At 33.2% G+C, this 19,775-nt stretch overlaps 1 protein-coding gene across 1 annotated transcript in view; it reads left to right on the top strand.

Annotated features, from left to right (window-relative positions):
• The window catches only part of Lon (lon protease homolog, mitochondrial), a 319,254-nt gene that overhangs the window by 185,531 nt on the left and 113,948 nt on the right, over positions 1–19,775 (top strand). Inside the window, exons 12-13 of the mRNA XM_090406689.1 lie at positions 8,288–8,410; positions 16,250–16,305. Coding sequence (XP_090262815.1) covers positions 8,288–8,410; positions 16,250–16,305 — 179 coding nt within the window. The remainder of the gene's footprint in view (positions 1–8,287; positions 8,411–16,249; positions 16,306–19,775) is intronic.

The following is a 19,775-nucleotide window of genomic DNA, read 5'->3' as shown; positions in this document are numbered from 1 at the left end:
ATCGAACCAGATAACATCAAACTTCTTGAAAAACTATTTAATAAAATATATGAAAGTGATGAATTTCCATCAGATTGGCTCAAATCTACATTTATCACTATCCCAAAGAAACCCAAAGCGAATTCCTGTGGTGACTTCAGACTTATTAGTCTAATGAGCCAAACATTAAAAATATTTTTGAAAGTAATTCAGAATCGCATTTATAGAAAAAGTGAAGAAACTCTAAGTGAAACACAATTCGGCTTTCGGAATGGTTTTGGTACTAGAGAGGCCCTTTTCTGTACCCAAATATTGATACAAAAATGCATAGAAAAACAGAAATCTGTCTTTATGTGTTTCATAGATTTTGAAAAAGCATTCGACAAAGTCAGACACACCAACTTAATAGAAATCCTTCAACAAATAAGGCTAGACGAACAAGACATAAGACTAATAACAAATCTGTATTGGAATCAGTCAGCTACCGTTCAATTAGACAACATTACCACCAGTGATATTAACATCAAAAGAGGAGTGAGACAAGGATGTGTGCTCTCACCACTCCTGTTCAACATATATGCAGAGGTAATCTTTAAAAAAGCATTGGAAGAATGTCCAGAGGGAATCACAATAAATGGAAAAATTGTTAACAACCTACGATATGCAGATGACACCGTGCTAATTGCAGATAACATTATGGATCTCCAAAAACTCGTTGACAGAGTATACATAGAAAGCCAAAGAATGGGAATAAATATAAACATCAACAAGACAAAATACATGATCATCAGCAAACATCCAGTCTCATCAATGAAACTGACACTCAATGGGAAAAATATTGATCAAGTGTCAAGATATAAATATCTTGGTTGCTGGCTTAACGAATGGTGGGATCCAGAAATAGATATAAAGACAAGGATTGAAGTTGCACGGCAGTCCTTCATGAAAATGAGAACACTATTCTGCAATAAAGACCTAAACATGGAAGTCAGATGCCGAATGCTGAAATGCTACGTGTGGTCTATTCTGCTCTATGGAGTTGAAACATGGACATTGAAGGCGACAACCATCAAGAAAATTGAAGCCTTTGAGATGTGGCTATACAGAAGAATGCTAAAGATATCATGGACAGAAAAAATTACCAATGAAGATGTCTTAAAATCCATTGGCAAAGCTAAACATCTTTTACAAATAATCAAGAAACGAAAAACATCATATCTTGGACACATCATGAGAAACAGCAAATACCAACTTCAAACTATTTTGGTAGGAAGAATTGATGGCAAAGGAACTAGAGGAAGAAAAAGAATATCATGGTTTGACAACATCAAGACGTGGACAGGAAAGAGCAGTGCACAACTGCTCAGATTAACACAAGATCGCAGTTTGTTCGCCAAGATGGTCGCTGACCTTCGATAGAAGATAGCACAATAAGAAGAAGAAGTAGATACCTACTAACAGGGTGCACCACGTGAAGTTGAGGATTGGACATTAGGTCAAAAACCACAGTCAGTCTCCACATTCCTGAAATACAATGTGTAGGTCACCTCAAAGTTATTTGTCTTTGACCCTTAAGCAACCCCCCAATATATATATATATTGGGGGGTTTCAACTCTACTATTAGATACTGGAGATCGCGTGATTCCACACACACACAGGTGTACAACAATAGAACTTTAACTCGGACTGTAGTTCAATCTCATAATAACTGTAATTTACAGTCGAATATTATGGCTTTATAATTGTATAGCTTTAGAGTGTGTCAATGTTAATTTCAGTGTCTTTTAATATCTTTCTATGTTCTTATCGCCTGATGAAGTCATTCTTGACGAAACATGTTGCGTTTTTTCAAATAAATGTCATTGTGTTATAATTCTCGGGTTTTAAGTCAGTTAATTTAGAAAAATGAATATATATTTATATATATATATATAAAAGGAAGGAGATAATGGAAATGCAACAACCATAATCATAGACCAAATGAATTATAACAGAAAATGAGTAATATTCTTAAGGAATCCTGTATATAACATATTATAGATTGGTTCCTACCAAATCTCAAAAGAAAAGTATATAAATTATTTTTAAAAAATCTTTCCCCAAAGGAATTACAAAAAATTTAAAACCCTATCTCAAACCACTCCAGATATATGGGATTCCCAAAATTCACAAATCTAATACCCCCCCCCCCTCAATCCAATATTTGACCACATAGACAACCTCACTTACAAACTGACCAAACATTTATCCAAATCACTTTCCCCTTTACAAGCCTCTCTCTTATATATTAAAAGTTCTCTTCGCTTTAAAACACTAATCTTCTTCTTTCACTATGCCTTATCCCATGTTAAACGGGGGTCGGCGCACCGATCTTTAATGAAGTCTGCAGTTACTTTGGACAAACTGGTAAATCTGTTAACATTCACTTGAAGAATACAAAAATTGCATTTGCAATCATCTTTATGGCATGTCAGAATTGACATGCCATAAAGATGATTGCAAATCATCTTTATGGTAAACTGCTCTGAATACTTCCCACAATATTAAGTGGAAGAAGCACTGGTGTCATAGATATCACTGTAGATCTGAGAGATTATATTTGGAAGCATTGGTTGTGAAGCACTCCTACCTCACTAAATGTAGCTGCATTGATTTGTTGAAGATCTGGAAGAGTCATTCTGAGGCCAAACAGCCTGACTTTTTTAAATGAAATTATCTAGCTCATAAGTTATCTAGCCTATACAGGACATGGTGTCAAAACATTCTTTTTTTTTTTTTTTTTTTGTTAAATTTTAATTGTTTCTACTATGATTTAGTTCATAGGTTCACAAACTTTTTCGGGCCACCGCCCACTTTGCAAGACATAAATTTTGTAACCCCCCCCCCCCATATAAAATTGGGTTTTTTTTGTACAAATCAATTAGAAAAGTGGTCTTATATATTTTATATATATTTTGAAATGAAATATAACGAATATATTTGCCACTGTAAGCATAACCTATTATACACACATATATACATGCTCTATTTTCTCATTGACATAGAAAATTAACATCTATTTCTATCTGACATGGTAAATTTTCAAATGATTAAATAATTGAAATAGAAAATTGATAAAAAAATTGATCATGTAAGACGGGCATAAGATGAATTAAAATGCAATATTTAAATTTTAAATGATTATCTAATCGCAAAATCACGAAAATAATTAATTTTTAAATATATATTATTAATTTCTTCTATAAAGAGCCACCGATCCCTAGACCTCCCGAACGCCCCCAAATGCTTCTGATCCCACTATAGCCCCCCCCCTCGAAGGCTTCAGCACCCACTGGGGGGCGGTACCGCCCACTTTGGGAACCTATGATCTAGTTGGATGCCATATGCTTGTCATACTTGTAATTTGTCTGTGAAAATGCTTGGTACAAAACCAGTGATATATTAGCAAGTTCACTAAATGAATTTATTTTTCTTTTAGTATTGTTTGTACTATGAAGCACTATTGTGAATTAGGAAGCCTAATTTTAATAAGCATCAGTTTTAAGTTCTAATTCACTATTGTGAATTAGAAAGCCTTAATTATAATAAGCATAAGCATCAGTGTTAAGCTAATGCTTGTTAAGAATTAACTTAACAAGCATTCTCTTAGAAAGTACTAGAACACTGAATTTATTGTACAGTTACATCCACCCCATAAACTTGCTGATTGAATCCCTTTATGCAGTGTCAGTTATTTTGTTTGATACAATGCCATTATGACATCAGTCAAATATTGTGATATCTGTTAATTCTGTTTATATAAAATATAATTTGAGTGTTTTTCATCTTATCATTAAAATTATTAGGATGAACTTAGGCACTGCCTCAAGACATACTATGCTCTCTTGTAAATTTTTAAATGTGTATATGTAAAATATGGATGAAAACAATTTCTTGTATAATGTATATCAAGTTTAGGAGATAGTCATAAGGATAACATGACATAGTGTTAGATACATGGAAGTTAAGTAAATAAGGAACATATGTAAAAGGCCTAGCAGATTGCTATTTCAGAATAAGAAGGTAAATGAAGTTTAGACTTAGATGAGCATCACATTATATTACAAATAAACAAAAAGAATTCCTTTTAAAGGAAATATAAGAAAAGAGATAACTAGAAGTACTGTTAAGTGCAGGCTGAAAAAAAAAGTGACAGTAGAAATCAGAATATGTGAAGGGAAAAAAAAATTCCAAAAAATATGTGAAGTACGGGAAAACCTTGCTTAACATCCATCAATTAATGTGCACTAAGCAAATACAATAAACAATAGGAATAATTATAATTCACCCATCAGTTAGTGTAAATTTGAGGAGAAAAAAAAATAAGCTATATTAGAGGATAAAATCATCAAAGTGAATAAAAATTAATTGCTTAAATTTTTATTTAATGTCTAAACATTTGATTGAGCTACTTTTTTTACAAAAAATTAAGTAAAGATGTTTGAATAGTGCTCAACTTTTTCATCTTGTCATGCAATTTGCGATAGCTTTATCATGATTCCGGCAGACTTCAAAGCTTCGTTCCATATCAGGATTATCATCAAACAAAATTTCCTTAGCATGTCGATGTGATTGAAAACTAGCTCAAGCTTTTTGCAGTTAGCTTCTTGGTCATAACATTCTCTTCTTGTTAGCACTCCTTATTTGCATTTCTTCGTGTTATTATTATTATTATTGATCAAATATCAGATTAATATTAATCAAATAAAATTTCAGATCTTCATTTGGACGTTTCTGATATCATGATCAGTTTAGATGTTGTTTCTTTATTTACAAATGTGCCTCTTTCGGAAAGTATTGAATTACTACAACAGGAATTTCCTTCAGATATTGTAAACGTATTTGATTTTGTAATAAATTCTGGTTATTTTTCCTTTAAAAATAAGTTGTATCAACAAATTGAAGGAACAGCAATGGGTAATCCTCTTTCTCCTGCTATCTCCAATTTCTTTATGGAACATTTTGAACAACGTATCTTTGACAATATTTCTCCCAGACCTACGCATTGGTTCAGATATGTCGATGACATTTTTGCTGTATGGAATGGCTCTTCTGATGAACTTCAACAATTTCTCACTAAGTTAAACGCACTTCATCCTAGGATCAAGTTTACCCTAGAAATAGAATCAAATAAGCAGTTAGCCTTTTTAGATCTTCTAATTCTTCGCCAACCAGATGGCAACCTACATTTCTCAGTTTATAGAAAGAAGACTCATACAGGCCATTATATCCATGCGGAATCTCATCACCATCCCAGTCAAAAGGCAGGAACTATTAAAACACTGGTTCATCGGGCCCACTCCTTTTGTTCTACATACGATCTTTTACAGAAAGAACTATAATACATAACTTCTTCCTTTCTATCTAATGGTTGTAAGAATTGCTTCATTGAAAGAACTTTGAGTAGTTTTAATATGTCTTCCTCTTCAAACACAGGAAATAACATGCATTACTATCCCTTATGTACAAGGCATCAGTGAACGTATAGCAAAAGTTTTAAAACCACTGAATATTTTTGTTGCCTTTTGATCGTTTAGAAAAATCTCCACCTTTCTCACTTCTAAGGACAAGCTTCCACATCTTAATCATCCAGGTGTCTACCAGATTCCGTGCTCTTGTGGATTATGTTATTTCGGACAAACAGGAAGATCTGCCTCTATTCGGCTAGAAGAACACCAATCTTATATTGAATACTTTAAACCTGAAAAGTCTGGACTTTCTGAACATGCCATCTTCACTAGACACAGAGTTCATTGGAGAAAGACAAGTTCTTCACAAAAGTCAGTTTCTCATGGAACGCCTTTATAAAGAAACATGTGAAACTCTACTTCATTCTCCTAACTTAAACAGATCCGACGGCTTACGTCTGTCCCCTTTATGGGAGATAGTACTTTACAAATCAGCTAATTTTTTAGTTATCTTACACCAGTTACTTAGGTGGCGCTTTTTGGAATTGTCAGTTAGTGTTTAATTTTGAGCTTAATATACTGAGGATGCCTGTGACACACAGGCGAAAATTATACTAATAAATAATCTTTCTACGCGAGTTTTTTCCGTTATTTATTGTGTACCGATATGTCTACTCACGGTTTACCTCTTTTAAAACTTAAACTAGCTCAAGCTTTTTGCAGTTAGCTTCTTGGTCATAACATTCTCTTCTTGTTAGCACTCCTTATTTGCATTTCTTCATGTTATTATTATTATTATTGCGTGACACCTCCAGGGAGTACAAAGACCTCATCGAGGGAGGGCACCTACACTACAACTCTCTGTAGTGTAGGTGCCCTACAAATAAACTAACCGCAACTACATCAACGCCATCTACTGCCCACCACTATCACTAGTATTTTCACAGACAATCACAAACATCCATGTCCACCGCAGGATTCGAACCCGCAGCTTTTTGGCAGGAGAGCAGATACGCTAACCACTCAGTCGATCAGGCTGGCTGGCCGAATATGGAAGAATATGCATGATATTCTTTTAGTTGAAGGAGGTCATTAATGACCTCCAGCTTTTCCTCTGATGTAATTACTTTTCTTCTCTTTTTTATTACTGCCGCTTTATTTATCAGTCTTTCTCTTTTCTGTATCAGGGGTTGAATATAATAAAGCCTTATAGGTATCTAAATTAAAGCAAAATGAAGGAAAAGTGATTGAGAAAGAGAACAGAGTTTGCACATGCACTTGCGATGATAGATTTGAGTCAACTGTCGAGTGTTGCCGGCCACCGCCCTCAGCACTGCCACTGCCCACTGGCTGCTATATTGACAAGTGCCACCACTCATTGCACATTGGTGACAAAACATTTTACATAATGCAAAATTTCGCATAACGTAATAAAATAAAATAAAAAAAATCACGTTAACTTATCAATCACTCACTTAAAGCAGGAAATAGTATCATTCCATTCAATCTCGCTAACTGATTATCACTTTTATGGAAGAAAATGTCTTTGACAGAGGAAAACAAATAAGTGAACAGAATTGGAGGAACATATATGAAGAAGTCTCAGTATTGATATAGCTGTATATTGGATATTATATCATGGGCTTGAGAATAACCTTGAATCAGCATAGGTATCTGGTTGTTCAGTGAAGGTCTGAACACTAACTACTAAAGATTCACAGAAATAAAAAAAGATGATATTTTTGTTGTTTTTTTTTATAAGAGTGATGTCCAAATCAGAAGCATCAACCTACAAACCAGGTTCTGACATTTCTGGTTAAGATCCTGAAAGAATTGAGTTTCAGTATTATGTAGCTGAAGATATAGCTCACTTGAAGAGAAATCAATAGTTTTTTCAAGAGATGTTTTAGTTTATTACATTTGATAATATATTGGTAATAATTCCAGGAAAGGATAATGATGATTATCTATATACAGTATGGTTTATAAGCTGGATAAGTGCATTCCTGATCAAAAAAGTATAAAGGAACGTTATATATATATATATATATATATTGGGTAGCACTGTCTCAAGAAGATAGATGGTGATGTACGAAGTGCACATGTTGCTTTACTATCGATATTCATACTTCCTTTTAATAATATTTTAATGGATTTCTTCGGGGACATATACAGTTGTTTGCTGATGATGCATGTTTTGTAGCCTATACAATAGGCTACAATATATAGTTTAAATAGTTTTATGTAGTCTATACAATAAGTATACTCTCATTTGGTACTCCTTCTCAGAGATTGAGCAGACAAGTTGTAGACTATTGTATGTTCTGTATTGAAGATATGACATATTTTGGGAAGACTATACAACAGAAACTTGAAGAGGTAAGTAATAGTGAACAAAGAGTTAACACTTGCAACAGAACTGGAAACATGATTGAGACAATGCAGAGGATTACTGCATTAATAAGAACTTTGGCAGCAGAGATAAAGAGGTTATCATTCCACTGCAAAGAATTTATATCAGGATAACTGCACAGATTTGTCTACCTAGATTTTAGGAAGATGGGGATAAACATAAAATAGGAAGATGAAGAAGAAAAATTAGACTGAGTAAGTGTTGTGTACATTAATGCTTTAGTAGATTTAAGGAAACAGTGACCCTCCTGTTATGATTCCTAGATAAAGAATTGGTAAATATTATTGTTTATTATCTGACCATGACCATCCAGCAGTAATTATAAATATTATTGATATGGGCTATGGTTTCTGCTTCTTCTTTTTTTCTCCATTTTCTTTTCCAATCATTTATTTGTATATTTGTAACACAGGGAGAAAAAAGCTATTTTATCAAATTTACTTTCAGGAATTTATTGCAGTAAGCAATTTGAGAGGCACAACACAAGGAAAAATTCTATGCTTTTATGGACCTCCAGGAGTTGGGAAAACCAGCATTGCACGATCAATTGCTAAAGCCCTAAACCGAGAGGTAAAAATTATTTATTTAAATTTTCTTACAACATGTAATAATTTATAATAATACTTAACAGTATACTTAAGTAATTTCACAGTTTTTTTTCCTCATCCTGTTGGTCGGATTATAGATCATAAGCTGATAGGTGCTGTTATCTGAGACTAGTTGATTCATCTGATGAATATAAGTTGTCTATCAAGGATAACTGTGGCATTACCTTTGTCCAATTTTGTTGTAATTGTATCTCGATTAGCTTTTAATGACTTGAAGTCATTAAGTCTGTCACCTCTTGGCCGTCAGACACTGTTAAAAAAACTAATACTCCCATTACTCCCGTTCTCCCAGAATATATGGTGTTCCCAAGGTACACAAGCATAATGTTCTGCTTTGGCCAATAGTTGAGGGAATAGATAGCCTTAATTATCATCTAGTCAATAAATTACCATCAACACTCGAGTTGGTAGGTCATTCCCCCTCCTATATAAAGAACACATAAACAAAATTAAAAACATGACACTCTGCAAAGATGATTTATTAGTTAGTTATGACGTTTCTGCCCTTTTCGCAAATGTCCCAATCAATGACACAATTCTTCTTCTACAGAACAAATTTCCGCCCAATGTTATGGCTCTCTTTGTCCACGTACTACGTTCCGGTTACTTTGTGTGGCAAAATAAATTTTACCTATAAAATTAATAGAATCCTACATCATTATAATCTAATGCCACTTTTAAACCACTTTTAAAATTAAAAAACATAATCCACACCTCTAAGGATCCTCTTCCTCCATTGGCACACCCTGGAGTTTATTGCATCTATTGCACTTCTAACTTACCTTATATTGGGGAAACTGGACATACAATCCCTATCCATAAAAAAAGAACACAAACCACTCATTAAATATAATAATTTTGGTGAAGCAAGCCTCTCAGACGCTCTTAACACCCTACATCGAATTGATTGGAAAAGTACTTGTTCTTTGCATCATACAAAGACTTGGTGAATGGAAATTTAAAGCCTGTGAAATTGTGATTAACACCACCCTAATCTTAATAATAATGGGGGCTTAAAAATCCCAAGAATTTGGATTGCACACATTCAGCCCACTTAGTTTCTAGCAAACCCTGACTTTAGGACTCTAAGCAATTTTAATTTTTTATTGGCCACTATCCATACCAGTTGCAATTTATATGTATACTTATATAAGTAATTTTATTTTCTGTATAAGCATGTTACTATCCAACTTAATTTAACTTTGTAACCTAATAGATAATAATAGGACTCTAGCTTTGATGTAGTTAGGTTTTTTTTTTTTTTTTTTTTAAGCACCAGAGGTCAGGCAGACAGTTTTAACGGTTGATCTGTAGATTGTAGTGCAGCTTGTTTCTTTGTATATTTATGAAGATGATCTTATTGTGAAGGTCAAAACGTCGAGTGTATATTTTGGTCTATATTAAACTAAACTATTAAACTCTAACACAGTAGTAGTAGTAGTATCCATAAGTTTCATAATGTATTCTGATCATCGTGTAAGCATGAAAGAAGCAGAAAGAACAAACATTAATAAATTTGAATAAATTAAATGTTTATTATAGGATTATTGAAATTATTATACAGTACAACCTTTCATTCTATGTTTTCTATTTTGGTATTTTTATCTGCATAAGTAAAGTTTGTAAATGAAAATATTTAATTATGTAATATTAAATTAACTGGATATGTGCATTTTTTTTGGAAAAAATGTTCGTTATTTCTGTTCCTAATTTTATTTAAACTGCTCAAAAGCTCACTAGAGAATGGATGGAAACCTAACTTAATGAGTACTGTCAGGGGTCTCTAATAATTTCATCTTATGAAAAGGGGTCGTAAAAAAAAAAATGCTTAATAACCTATGCCCTAGACCATCACTCCAGTAATGGTCTAGGCGTGTTTACATCTTATTGCTTAGGTCCACATCTTTGATACAAGTAGAGCAAGGACCAGATGCCTCCTCAACATCATTGCTATCTGAGCACATATATGTGTGTTCATTTTTTTTTATTATTATATGACACCTCCAGGGAGTCCAAAGACTCATCGAGGGAGGGCACCTACTCTACAACTCTCTGTTTCCACCACTCAATCCACCAACTACAACTGCACCAATGCCATCTACTGCCCAGCACCACCACTAGCATTTACACTGATAATCAGAAACATCCATGCCCACTGCGGGATTTGAACCCACAGCCTTTTGGCTGGAGAGCAGATATGCTAACCACTCGGCCAACCAGTCTGGTTGGCCGAGTAGTTAGATACTGCATGCGACAGACATGCCAATAGGACACTACTTTGCAATATCACAGAACATGTGTTGTCCAGACATGCTTACAGGAAGTTACAAGAACAAGACATTAATGACTTTATTTTAATAGACTGTTTCCATTGGCTAACAGATCTCATTCCCATTGATCATCTTTGGCATGTAGTTGAACCGGTGACAAAGACCAACTGTAACTGTTATTTTTGAGGGAATTACAATGTATACTGAATATTAATTACAATAACTTTATTTAATACTTCTAATATTTCAGCAAATTCAAATTGCCGAAAATTTCCAAACCTCAACAAATTTGGGTTCATGAAACTGCCCCACATTTGATAAGCACTCATCTTTGGATGTTCAGCCCAACAGCCAAGACCACCCAATTTAGCTCACAAGGGAGTGCCACTTAGGACTCAAAGCCCAACTTTAGTTGCCTTTCTTCAGCCTCATTTACCCAGTGTGCCTATGTGTGCATATCATTGTTCTGTGTTCCCTGATGATGGCAATTTGATGTTGCCAAAATATTGAAAGTATTAATTAAAGTTATTGAAATTAATATTCAGCATACATCGCAATTTCCTCAAAAATAATAGTTAAGAATAGCCAATGTATAAGCTTTTCTATCAGAAGGGACCAACTCCTGTCAAATTTCATGCAACTGCAGAAATTCATTATATTCACTTGGTGAAGAATAACTGTGAAGTATTTCCAAAACACTTAACAGTTATAGATAGTCAATGCCTTGGCATTAATGCTCACAGTAGTCTGATATGCTATCAGATGGGTATTTCTAATAGAGTTGACCATCATATTTTTCAGCAGCTGTAATGCAAACAGTTTGTCTTTTTATACGAAAGATGTAAAAAAGTCATACGAGTTATATGCATGATGAGAATTTGTTTTTAATATAATTGATGTAAATGCATCACTAAGTAAATGTGAAGAATAACTAATAAACACTGTATTTTGGTTGCTCAAAGAAACAAGGAACAAAATTTATTTAATATAATACAATACTTAATACAAATACAATTTAACAATGACAAATGTGTATAACCCAAGAACATAAGCTCATCCAGGTTATAAAATGTATAACAATTACAGAAATCAATATGCAATGCATAATAGTGTAGTGCACAAAAATATTGCAAGAAGAATATATAGGGGATAAAAGATATATATATACATATTCCTCATAAAAATTATGGAAACAACTACTATGTTAGAGTAAAACTTCAGTTTAATATAAACAAAATAATCGATGTTCAAACTTCACATTAATGTCATTATCTGGAGTATAATAAACATATATATACAAAGAAACAAGCTGCACTACAATCTACATGATATACTAAAGTTACATTGATTTGGTCATCTGTTAAAATTATTTGCCTGACCTCTAGTGAAAAAAAAAACGAAAAAAATTACATCAATGCTAGTCTTGTTATTATCTATTTGGTTTACAAAAATAGATTAAACTAGAGAGCAACATGTTCACCCAAAGTTACTCATATAAGTATACATAAATTAAAACAAAACAGTATGGATGGTGACCAATAAAAGCTGAAATAATTGCCTAGAGTCCTAAAGTCAGGGTTTTCTGGAAGACTTGAAGAACTAAGTGGGCTGAATGTGTGCCATCCAAATTCTTGGGATTTTTATGTCACCATTGTTGTTAAGATTAGAATGATTAATCAAAATTTCACATGCTTCTTTAAATTTCCATTCATACCAAGTTTTTCTATGATGTAAAGAACATGTACTTTTCCAATCAGTTTGGTGTAGGATGCTAAGAGCATGATCTGAGAGGTCTGCTTCACCAAAATTGTTAAATTTAATGTGCTGTTTGTGTTCTTTTTTATGGACAGGGATGGTACATCCAGTTTCACCAATATAAAGTAAGTTACAGGTGCAGTATATATGATAAACTCCAGGGTTAGCCAAAGCGAGTTCTGATTTTCAATTTCATTTGAAATTTAAAATTGAAACTTAGAAGTCGCTTCCTTTCCTGTATACACTGGCCACACGTCTTCCTCAAGCAGTCTATCCTTCACTGTTTACTGCAAGCCTACACATACCGGTCAATATATACATGCTAACTCATATCACCATTCTTTGCAAAAACTTGGAGTCATTAACATTAACTTTTTATGCCACTTAAAAATGATGAAATTCATTTTTTACCTAAAGACAACCACAAACAACCACATCCACAGTGAGATTTGAATCTGCAGCCTGTTGGTTGGATGTTAACCACTTGACCAACCAAGCCTACACTGGGACTATTATCCTGTGGCTATGAACACCTGATATACAGTTTAAATAATTATATTTTAAACATTGATAAACTGGATATTATAGATCCAACATTATTTCAAAGCAGAATGTTTATAGAAACTAGGAAAACTTCGTAAATTTAACTTGAGAGATTACGAGAGTGCAATCCTCAGCATTGGAAGGCACAACTGCTCGATTACTTAGAAGGCATGACTGCTGCTCAGACATCCATATATTCACCTTTTATTAGTATTTGATAAAGGTTTCACTGGCCTGACAACTATTTCAAACTGGTTGATTCTCTTTAGAGACCAAGCAGAAATCTTAAGAGAGCAAAAAACTCCCATTCAATGCTAAAGAAATCAAATGTCAGAGAAATATATTTTTTGTAAGTGAACTCTCAGTGCATAAAAGTAATTACTAAAGAAAGAGCCATGCAGCTTCATTTTAGCGATGTAAATTACATAGAAAAAGCGGATATTAAAGATCCATCCTTATTTCAAAGCCGAATGAAACTAGAAACTATGAAAGTTTCATAAATTTGACCTGAGAACTTATGAGAATACAATCCTCAGCATCGGAATTGCCTTAGCTGCACTATTTAAAACAACATGAATTACATTGAAAAAGTGGATATGAAACCTTTATCAAATGCACTAATATCAAAGGCAAATATATGGATGCTTGCACAGCAGTCATCTCCTTTTAAGTAGTGTAAGCTAAGACAACTCTGATGGCGAGGATTATATTCTCATAATCTTTCAGGTCAAATTTATGAAGCTTTCATAATTTTTCCAAACATTCTGCTTTGAAATAATGTTGAATTTTTAATATCAACTTTTTCTATGTAATTTACATTGCCAAAATGAAGCCTTGTGGCTCTTACTTTAGTAATTAAATTTTAACAGTCCATAAAAATATTTGAATACATTTTAGTTATATAGATAAGATCTCTTTTTTTTTTAGTTCTAAAATAATGCAAAACATCCACATTATTTCATTAGTGATGAACACCAGCCTTTCACTCCACAATCATACAATTTTGTGATCAAATGTGATCATTCACCTTGTGTTGTTGTTATGCCCTCCTTCGTTTGCATTTGTTGCTCCACATAATCTTTTCCCAACCTCTGGTATTCCATTATGATGCATCGTTGCCCATGTTAGACATAGCTGCTTGTTTTGGTTTCACAGGGATGGTACCTTCAGGGGACATTGCGATACCCAGTTCAGATATGCTCTGGATTGCAAATCCTGGTTGTACATGCATTCGTTTGACCAAATTATAGCACATATATTAGACTTCATGATCCTTCATCAACCTTTCCAATTGTACAACTGTTTCTAGCCACATGCCTGGAACTAATTTGACCTTTTCTGTTTTAGACACTTTTCTCGATATATCCAAGACACTATTGTATGTAGCCATCCTTTCTGAACAGCAGTTCAAAAGATACCATTGCAGAATGTGGTTTGGATATTTAAGGTGGTCAGTAGTATTTGAGGTTTGTAAGAAATAATAGATCAGATTTTGATACATGTAAGTTGTGGTGCATGTCCTTGGCATTGAATGAGAATTTTTGTTCTCTTAAGGTTTCTACCTAGTCTTTGAAGAGAACCAACCAGTTCAAAACAAGCAGCTATGTCTATGGAATGATATTAAAAAGAGAGCAGAGCACAGTGTGGAGATGAAAGACTCTCTCACAAAGAGTGTCCCTTCTCCTGCCGATACATGTCATTGACAGTGTCTGCATCATGCCATGCTCACTCTCCCAAGGCATGATCTGGCAAAGTAGGTGGCAGCAGGATCATTCCATAGCTAGTTGGAAAGCAACTCGAGATGTTACTATTGGTTTCAGTCCCTTGTATTATCCAGCAGCTCACTTTGCAGAATCACTTTATTGCTGTATCCTGGATACATAATATCTCCCAGAAGACATACTTATTATTATAAATAAATATGACAAAATATCTGTCAAATAATATTCAACCGTATCAAAATTATGCTGAACTGTAATCTGAATCTTTGTGCATCATATTTCTGTATGCTATTATGCATGTATCTAATATATATATATATCAGCGACATCACATGCCCATTTGATTTGGGTGTATTGTCGTGTGGCTTTTGCAACACATGCTACAAAATTTATGTCAATTTGACCATATTATTGCATTTTTATCAATGTATGAAAGTTTTAAGAATGCCTAGCACATTGCTGCTCATATTAATTGGTCCATTGCAATTAATTATAGGATAACTTTGAATATTTTCATTTATCAATTAATTTTCTTCCAAACATCTTAAGATTTTAAAAATGACCAAACATGTACTTGAGAGCACTCATGTTTTTGCATTGCTGCAGCTAAATGATTAAGGTCAGAATATTCATGCTTATTCAAAACACCTTTCTCTTTAAAAAATAATAAACAAGGCCAACAAAAAAAGTCTTCACAGCACTCACATCCAGTTAACCATTCTACTATATTGTGTTGTGAAATAGAGAAGTGTCTCATGTACTCAATTTTCGCATATTTTTGCTTGCTCAGTAAATCTCTCATCGAGGCTTACCTCCCTTGACTACAATCATATAATCTGCAAAAGTTCTGACAGAAAATGGGATATTCTGAAGATCATCAACACTGTTTCCCATTGTAAATATGGGCAAAAAAGTTATAAATTATTTATAGAAAATCATTTGTCTATGTCGATGTCCTAAACGTCATTTCACACTTCACGCACTCAAAACGCACGAAACCCAGAAAACAAAAACAGCATTCAGCAATGCTCAGTCACTGATTTCTGGGTGCTGTTGTCTCAGCACACACCCTTCCTAACCTTCTGGGTGGTTTAAAACCACAGGAAAACATTAAGAATTTGACTCACTGTGCCATTTGTCCTGTTCAATTTTGTGACCACACATACCATGCTATTAGCACGAATGTGACGCAGTGTTTGTGTGTGGAAAGTGTCCTCTTCATGAAGCATTAATATATTGTGTTTAATTTTAGGAATCACACAAAGCCAGGAGACAATTAGGAGAGTCTTTAACAGGAATAAATGCAAAATAGTCTTTAACAAGAATAAATGCAAAAATATATTCAAGATGTGCACTGCACACCTAGCACATACTGAATATATGCCCCTGATGTATGAATGTATGTATGTGTGTACATTTTGGTAATATATAGAGAATGTATAGGTAATGAAATAATTATATTAAAATTAATATGTCTGTCACAAATAAGTCAACAGTTGCACTCTTTTCAAGTATTTTAGGTTTAGCGTTGGAGGAATGACTGATGTAGCAGAAATTAAAGGACATCGGTAAGTACAGTATATATATATATATATATATATTTTTTTTTTTTTTTTTTTTTTTTTCCCAAAAAAAAAATGTTTAGTATTTTGTTAGCAGTATATGAAATCACATTCATTTTGAATTTCATTCAGAAATAAGAATTAAAAAAGGTTTGAGACTGATAAGCAGAAATTGTGAGAGTGTGTGTGTGCATGCGTGTCAGAAATTATATGCATCAAGTTTGTAAAAAATTATACAATAATGTATTGTAGAAAATGCAGGAGTGGGTGAAAGTGAACAAAAGTGGGTTTGAAAAAAGCTAACACAAAATAAGTGGTTGAAAATAAAGAGAGTTTTATGCTTGTTATATATATATATATATATATATATATATATAATGTATGTATATACACCGTATGTGCGCACACACACACCCATAATCTTGGAATTACATCATGATTCCATGATTTTGGGTGTGCTCATTGAAATTCTGCTTTCCTGGTGCAAAGATTAAAGCTGTTAGTGATGCTGCAATCACAGGTATTCTTTTCAATTCACTCTTATAATACCTTGGCAACAAACAAAACTTACTCATTATTCTATTTTTTTTTTTCATTACTTCCAGTAACTCTTCATTCCATTCAAAATTATTAGCTTTAAATTTTCTTCTGATGAAGAATTTAAAAGTGAAAAGTATCAAATTTGATAGGATATGAAGAGTTACTGAAAGAAGTGAAAAAAAGAATAAGTTTTTGTTTGTTGCCAAGATATAAGAGTGAATTGAAAAGAATACCTGTGACTGCAAATGAATCAATGTGTAAGTTGTATAGAAGGAACAGTGTATAGAGTGTCTGGAGAAAATTTTCTCTAGACTTCTCAGGTCTTGATGTGGAATGGGTAATTCATGCAATTACATACTGTACAAATCTGAATGGATACAAGCAAACACATAACCCCATGGCCTCGTGGGATTATGTAATTGTATGTGTACTGAAACTTTTTCCATTACTTGATTAATAGTGTGGATATGATCTATGTAGAGAATCTTGCTCTGAATCCTTCTTGTTCATATCTCTGTGCATCATCCAAAAACCTTGTGATCCTATTTAATGTAATGGATATAAACATTTGACAATTGTGATATCAAACTGATTGGCCTATAATTATTGATATTATCTCTGCTTCTCTTTTTATTTAATAAGATAATTGAAGATTTATGCTATGCACTGGGATTTTTTTTTCTGTAGTTAAAATATCATTGAACATATCCAATATGACCTTATGAAACTGTGAACCCTCCTGATTTATTTGTTCTGCTAATATGCCGTCTTGTATTATTATTATTCTTCGCTGACACTTGAGGGCTTTCCATAGTTCTTCCATCATGATAGGTAGTTCTGTATCAGCCTCATCAAAATGTAGAGGATTTGTATCTGTTTCCTCCTTTGTATAGGTTCCTATAAAACTTGCTACATATTTTCATTCATTATTTCTTCTCTGTTGTATTGTACTATTCCTTTCTTATTTTTTAATTTTGGAACCCATTTTTTTTCTTCCATGTAACCCTTGTTTGATCATTTTCAGAGATCTTTTGCTTACTTATGTTCTGAATTGTTCTTAAATTATATTTTTGATTTCTTTTCTAATTAACTTTTGCATTTCCACAAATTCTATATTGTTTTTGCCACCTCTGTGTCTCTTTTTTGTTAATTCTTCCCTTTTTATGATTAGATCAAGTGTCCATAAAGTAATTATTATTTTTTTTTTAAATCTAGACATTCTCTTTGCTGGTAATGATTTTCTTAAACTTTTAATAACTTCTATTATTACTGAAACTATTTCCTCCATTCAATTAGATAAGTCTCATTCGTTCATACATTTCTCTTCAACTTTCCTTCCATTATTTCCTCAAATTTTTCTTTATTTTTTTTATATCTTCACATTGGGTTTTTAATTAAAAATTTCAGTCTCCTCTTGATGTTTATTTTTATCTTTGCTCTCACTAGCCCATGATCACTACCATAATTAAGCTGGTTGATAACAGATACATCTTCCACTATTTTCATGTTGTTCACCATAATATAATCAATTTCATTAGTCTCATTTTGGTGATCTCCTGGTCCATTTTGGTGTAGTTCACTTTTTCAAGAAAGTATTTTCTATATACAGTCCCTCACTTTCTGCAAATTCAGTAAGTCTTTTTCCTTGCTCATTTCTTAGGTTCATACCTTGCATACCGAAAGCACTTTCTCCCTGTTGTTTCTTGCATACTTTGCAGTAAAAGTTACCCATTATAATTTTCCAGTGACGTGCACTATCTCTGAGCATGTTGGAGAGATCCTCATAGAAATTGTTAATTTCTTCATTTGAATGACTGGGTGCATAATTTGTATTCTACAATTCAATTTTTGCATTAATGATCATAGAAAATGATTTGAGGAGGAATATCCAGTTGCTAGCTGATGATGCTACAGAATACTTGAATGTGTCATGCTGGGCAGTAGCATACCATATATATGTCACTTCCACATTGAGCAGGCACATTTTCAACATATATATATATACAGCATGTTAGTTGCAACTTTATTAGTAGAATTTTATTTGTAAACTCTTTTAATGACACTGAAAATCTCAAATGCAATTCAAAATAATTTGACCATATGTGCATATTGATCTTCATTTTCTTTAGAAAATTTGTTTTACATAAATATTTCTTTTCTGCAACTGAAAATGTGAAAGAGGATTCTCAAACGCATGGAAAGGCTTAAGTGTTGGTGGTATGTGCTAATTTATTTTCACAGTATTGATTACAACAAAGAATGATAAGAAAATAATTAATATTTATTAACTTATTAGCTGATATTTCGCTGGTATTATATCTAGCATCTTTAGGGCACAAGAACAGTTTGTCACAGTACAACAATTTGGTATAACAGTGGGACTAGTTTAAAAAAATTGTAATGGACAACACAAGTAACTAAAGTCCTAATTAAGCACCATCTATGTTGGAAAAAAGAGAGAAAAGAGTGTTAATTAGATCTTAAAATTACTGTCTCCCAGATTTTTGGTAAATTTATACAACCACATTTGTTGAGGTTTGGAGTATGTTTTAAGCTGCTGTTGATTCCAAAAACAATCTCTCTCTGACTTATAATGACTTCTGTGTAGCACTTTTGTTTTCTTCCATTCAATCCTGTGTGAAGAGTTATCCAAGACATGGGTAAGAACCATCTTCTAGATCCGACTTGCCATAACGATAGTGACGGATGTATTTTTTATGTTCACCAAGGTTAATGGTTCTTCCTGTCTGTCCATAGTAAGCCAGGTCTCAAGAGCAGCTCACTTCATAAACTCCTGGATGTGATAAAGAAGAGAGTTTATCCTTAAGTGAACAGCTGAGAGTTACCAATTTGACATGGTTTAAATATGGTGCATAGTTGGTATTTATTAAGCATTCTAGATATCTTTTCACATGGACCTTTTCTAATATAGACGT

This window comes from Typopeltis vanoorti, chromosome 16, assembly GCF_054136105.1.
Source record: "Typopeltis vanoorti isolate ZY-2024b chromosome 16, IOZ_Tvanoo_1.0, whole genome shotgun sequence".
Taxonomy (NCBI): Eukaryota; Metazoa; Arthropoda; class Arachnida; order Uropygi; family Thelyphonidae; genus Typopeltis; species Typopeltis vanoorti.
This window is presented reverse-complemented; position numbering and strand designations above follow the sequence as displayed.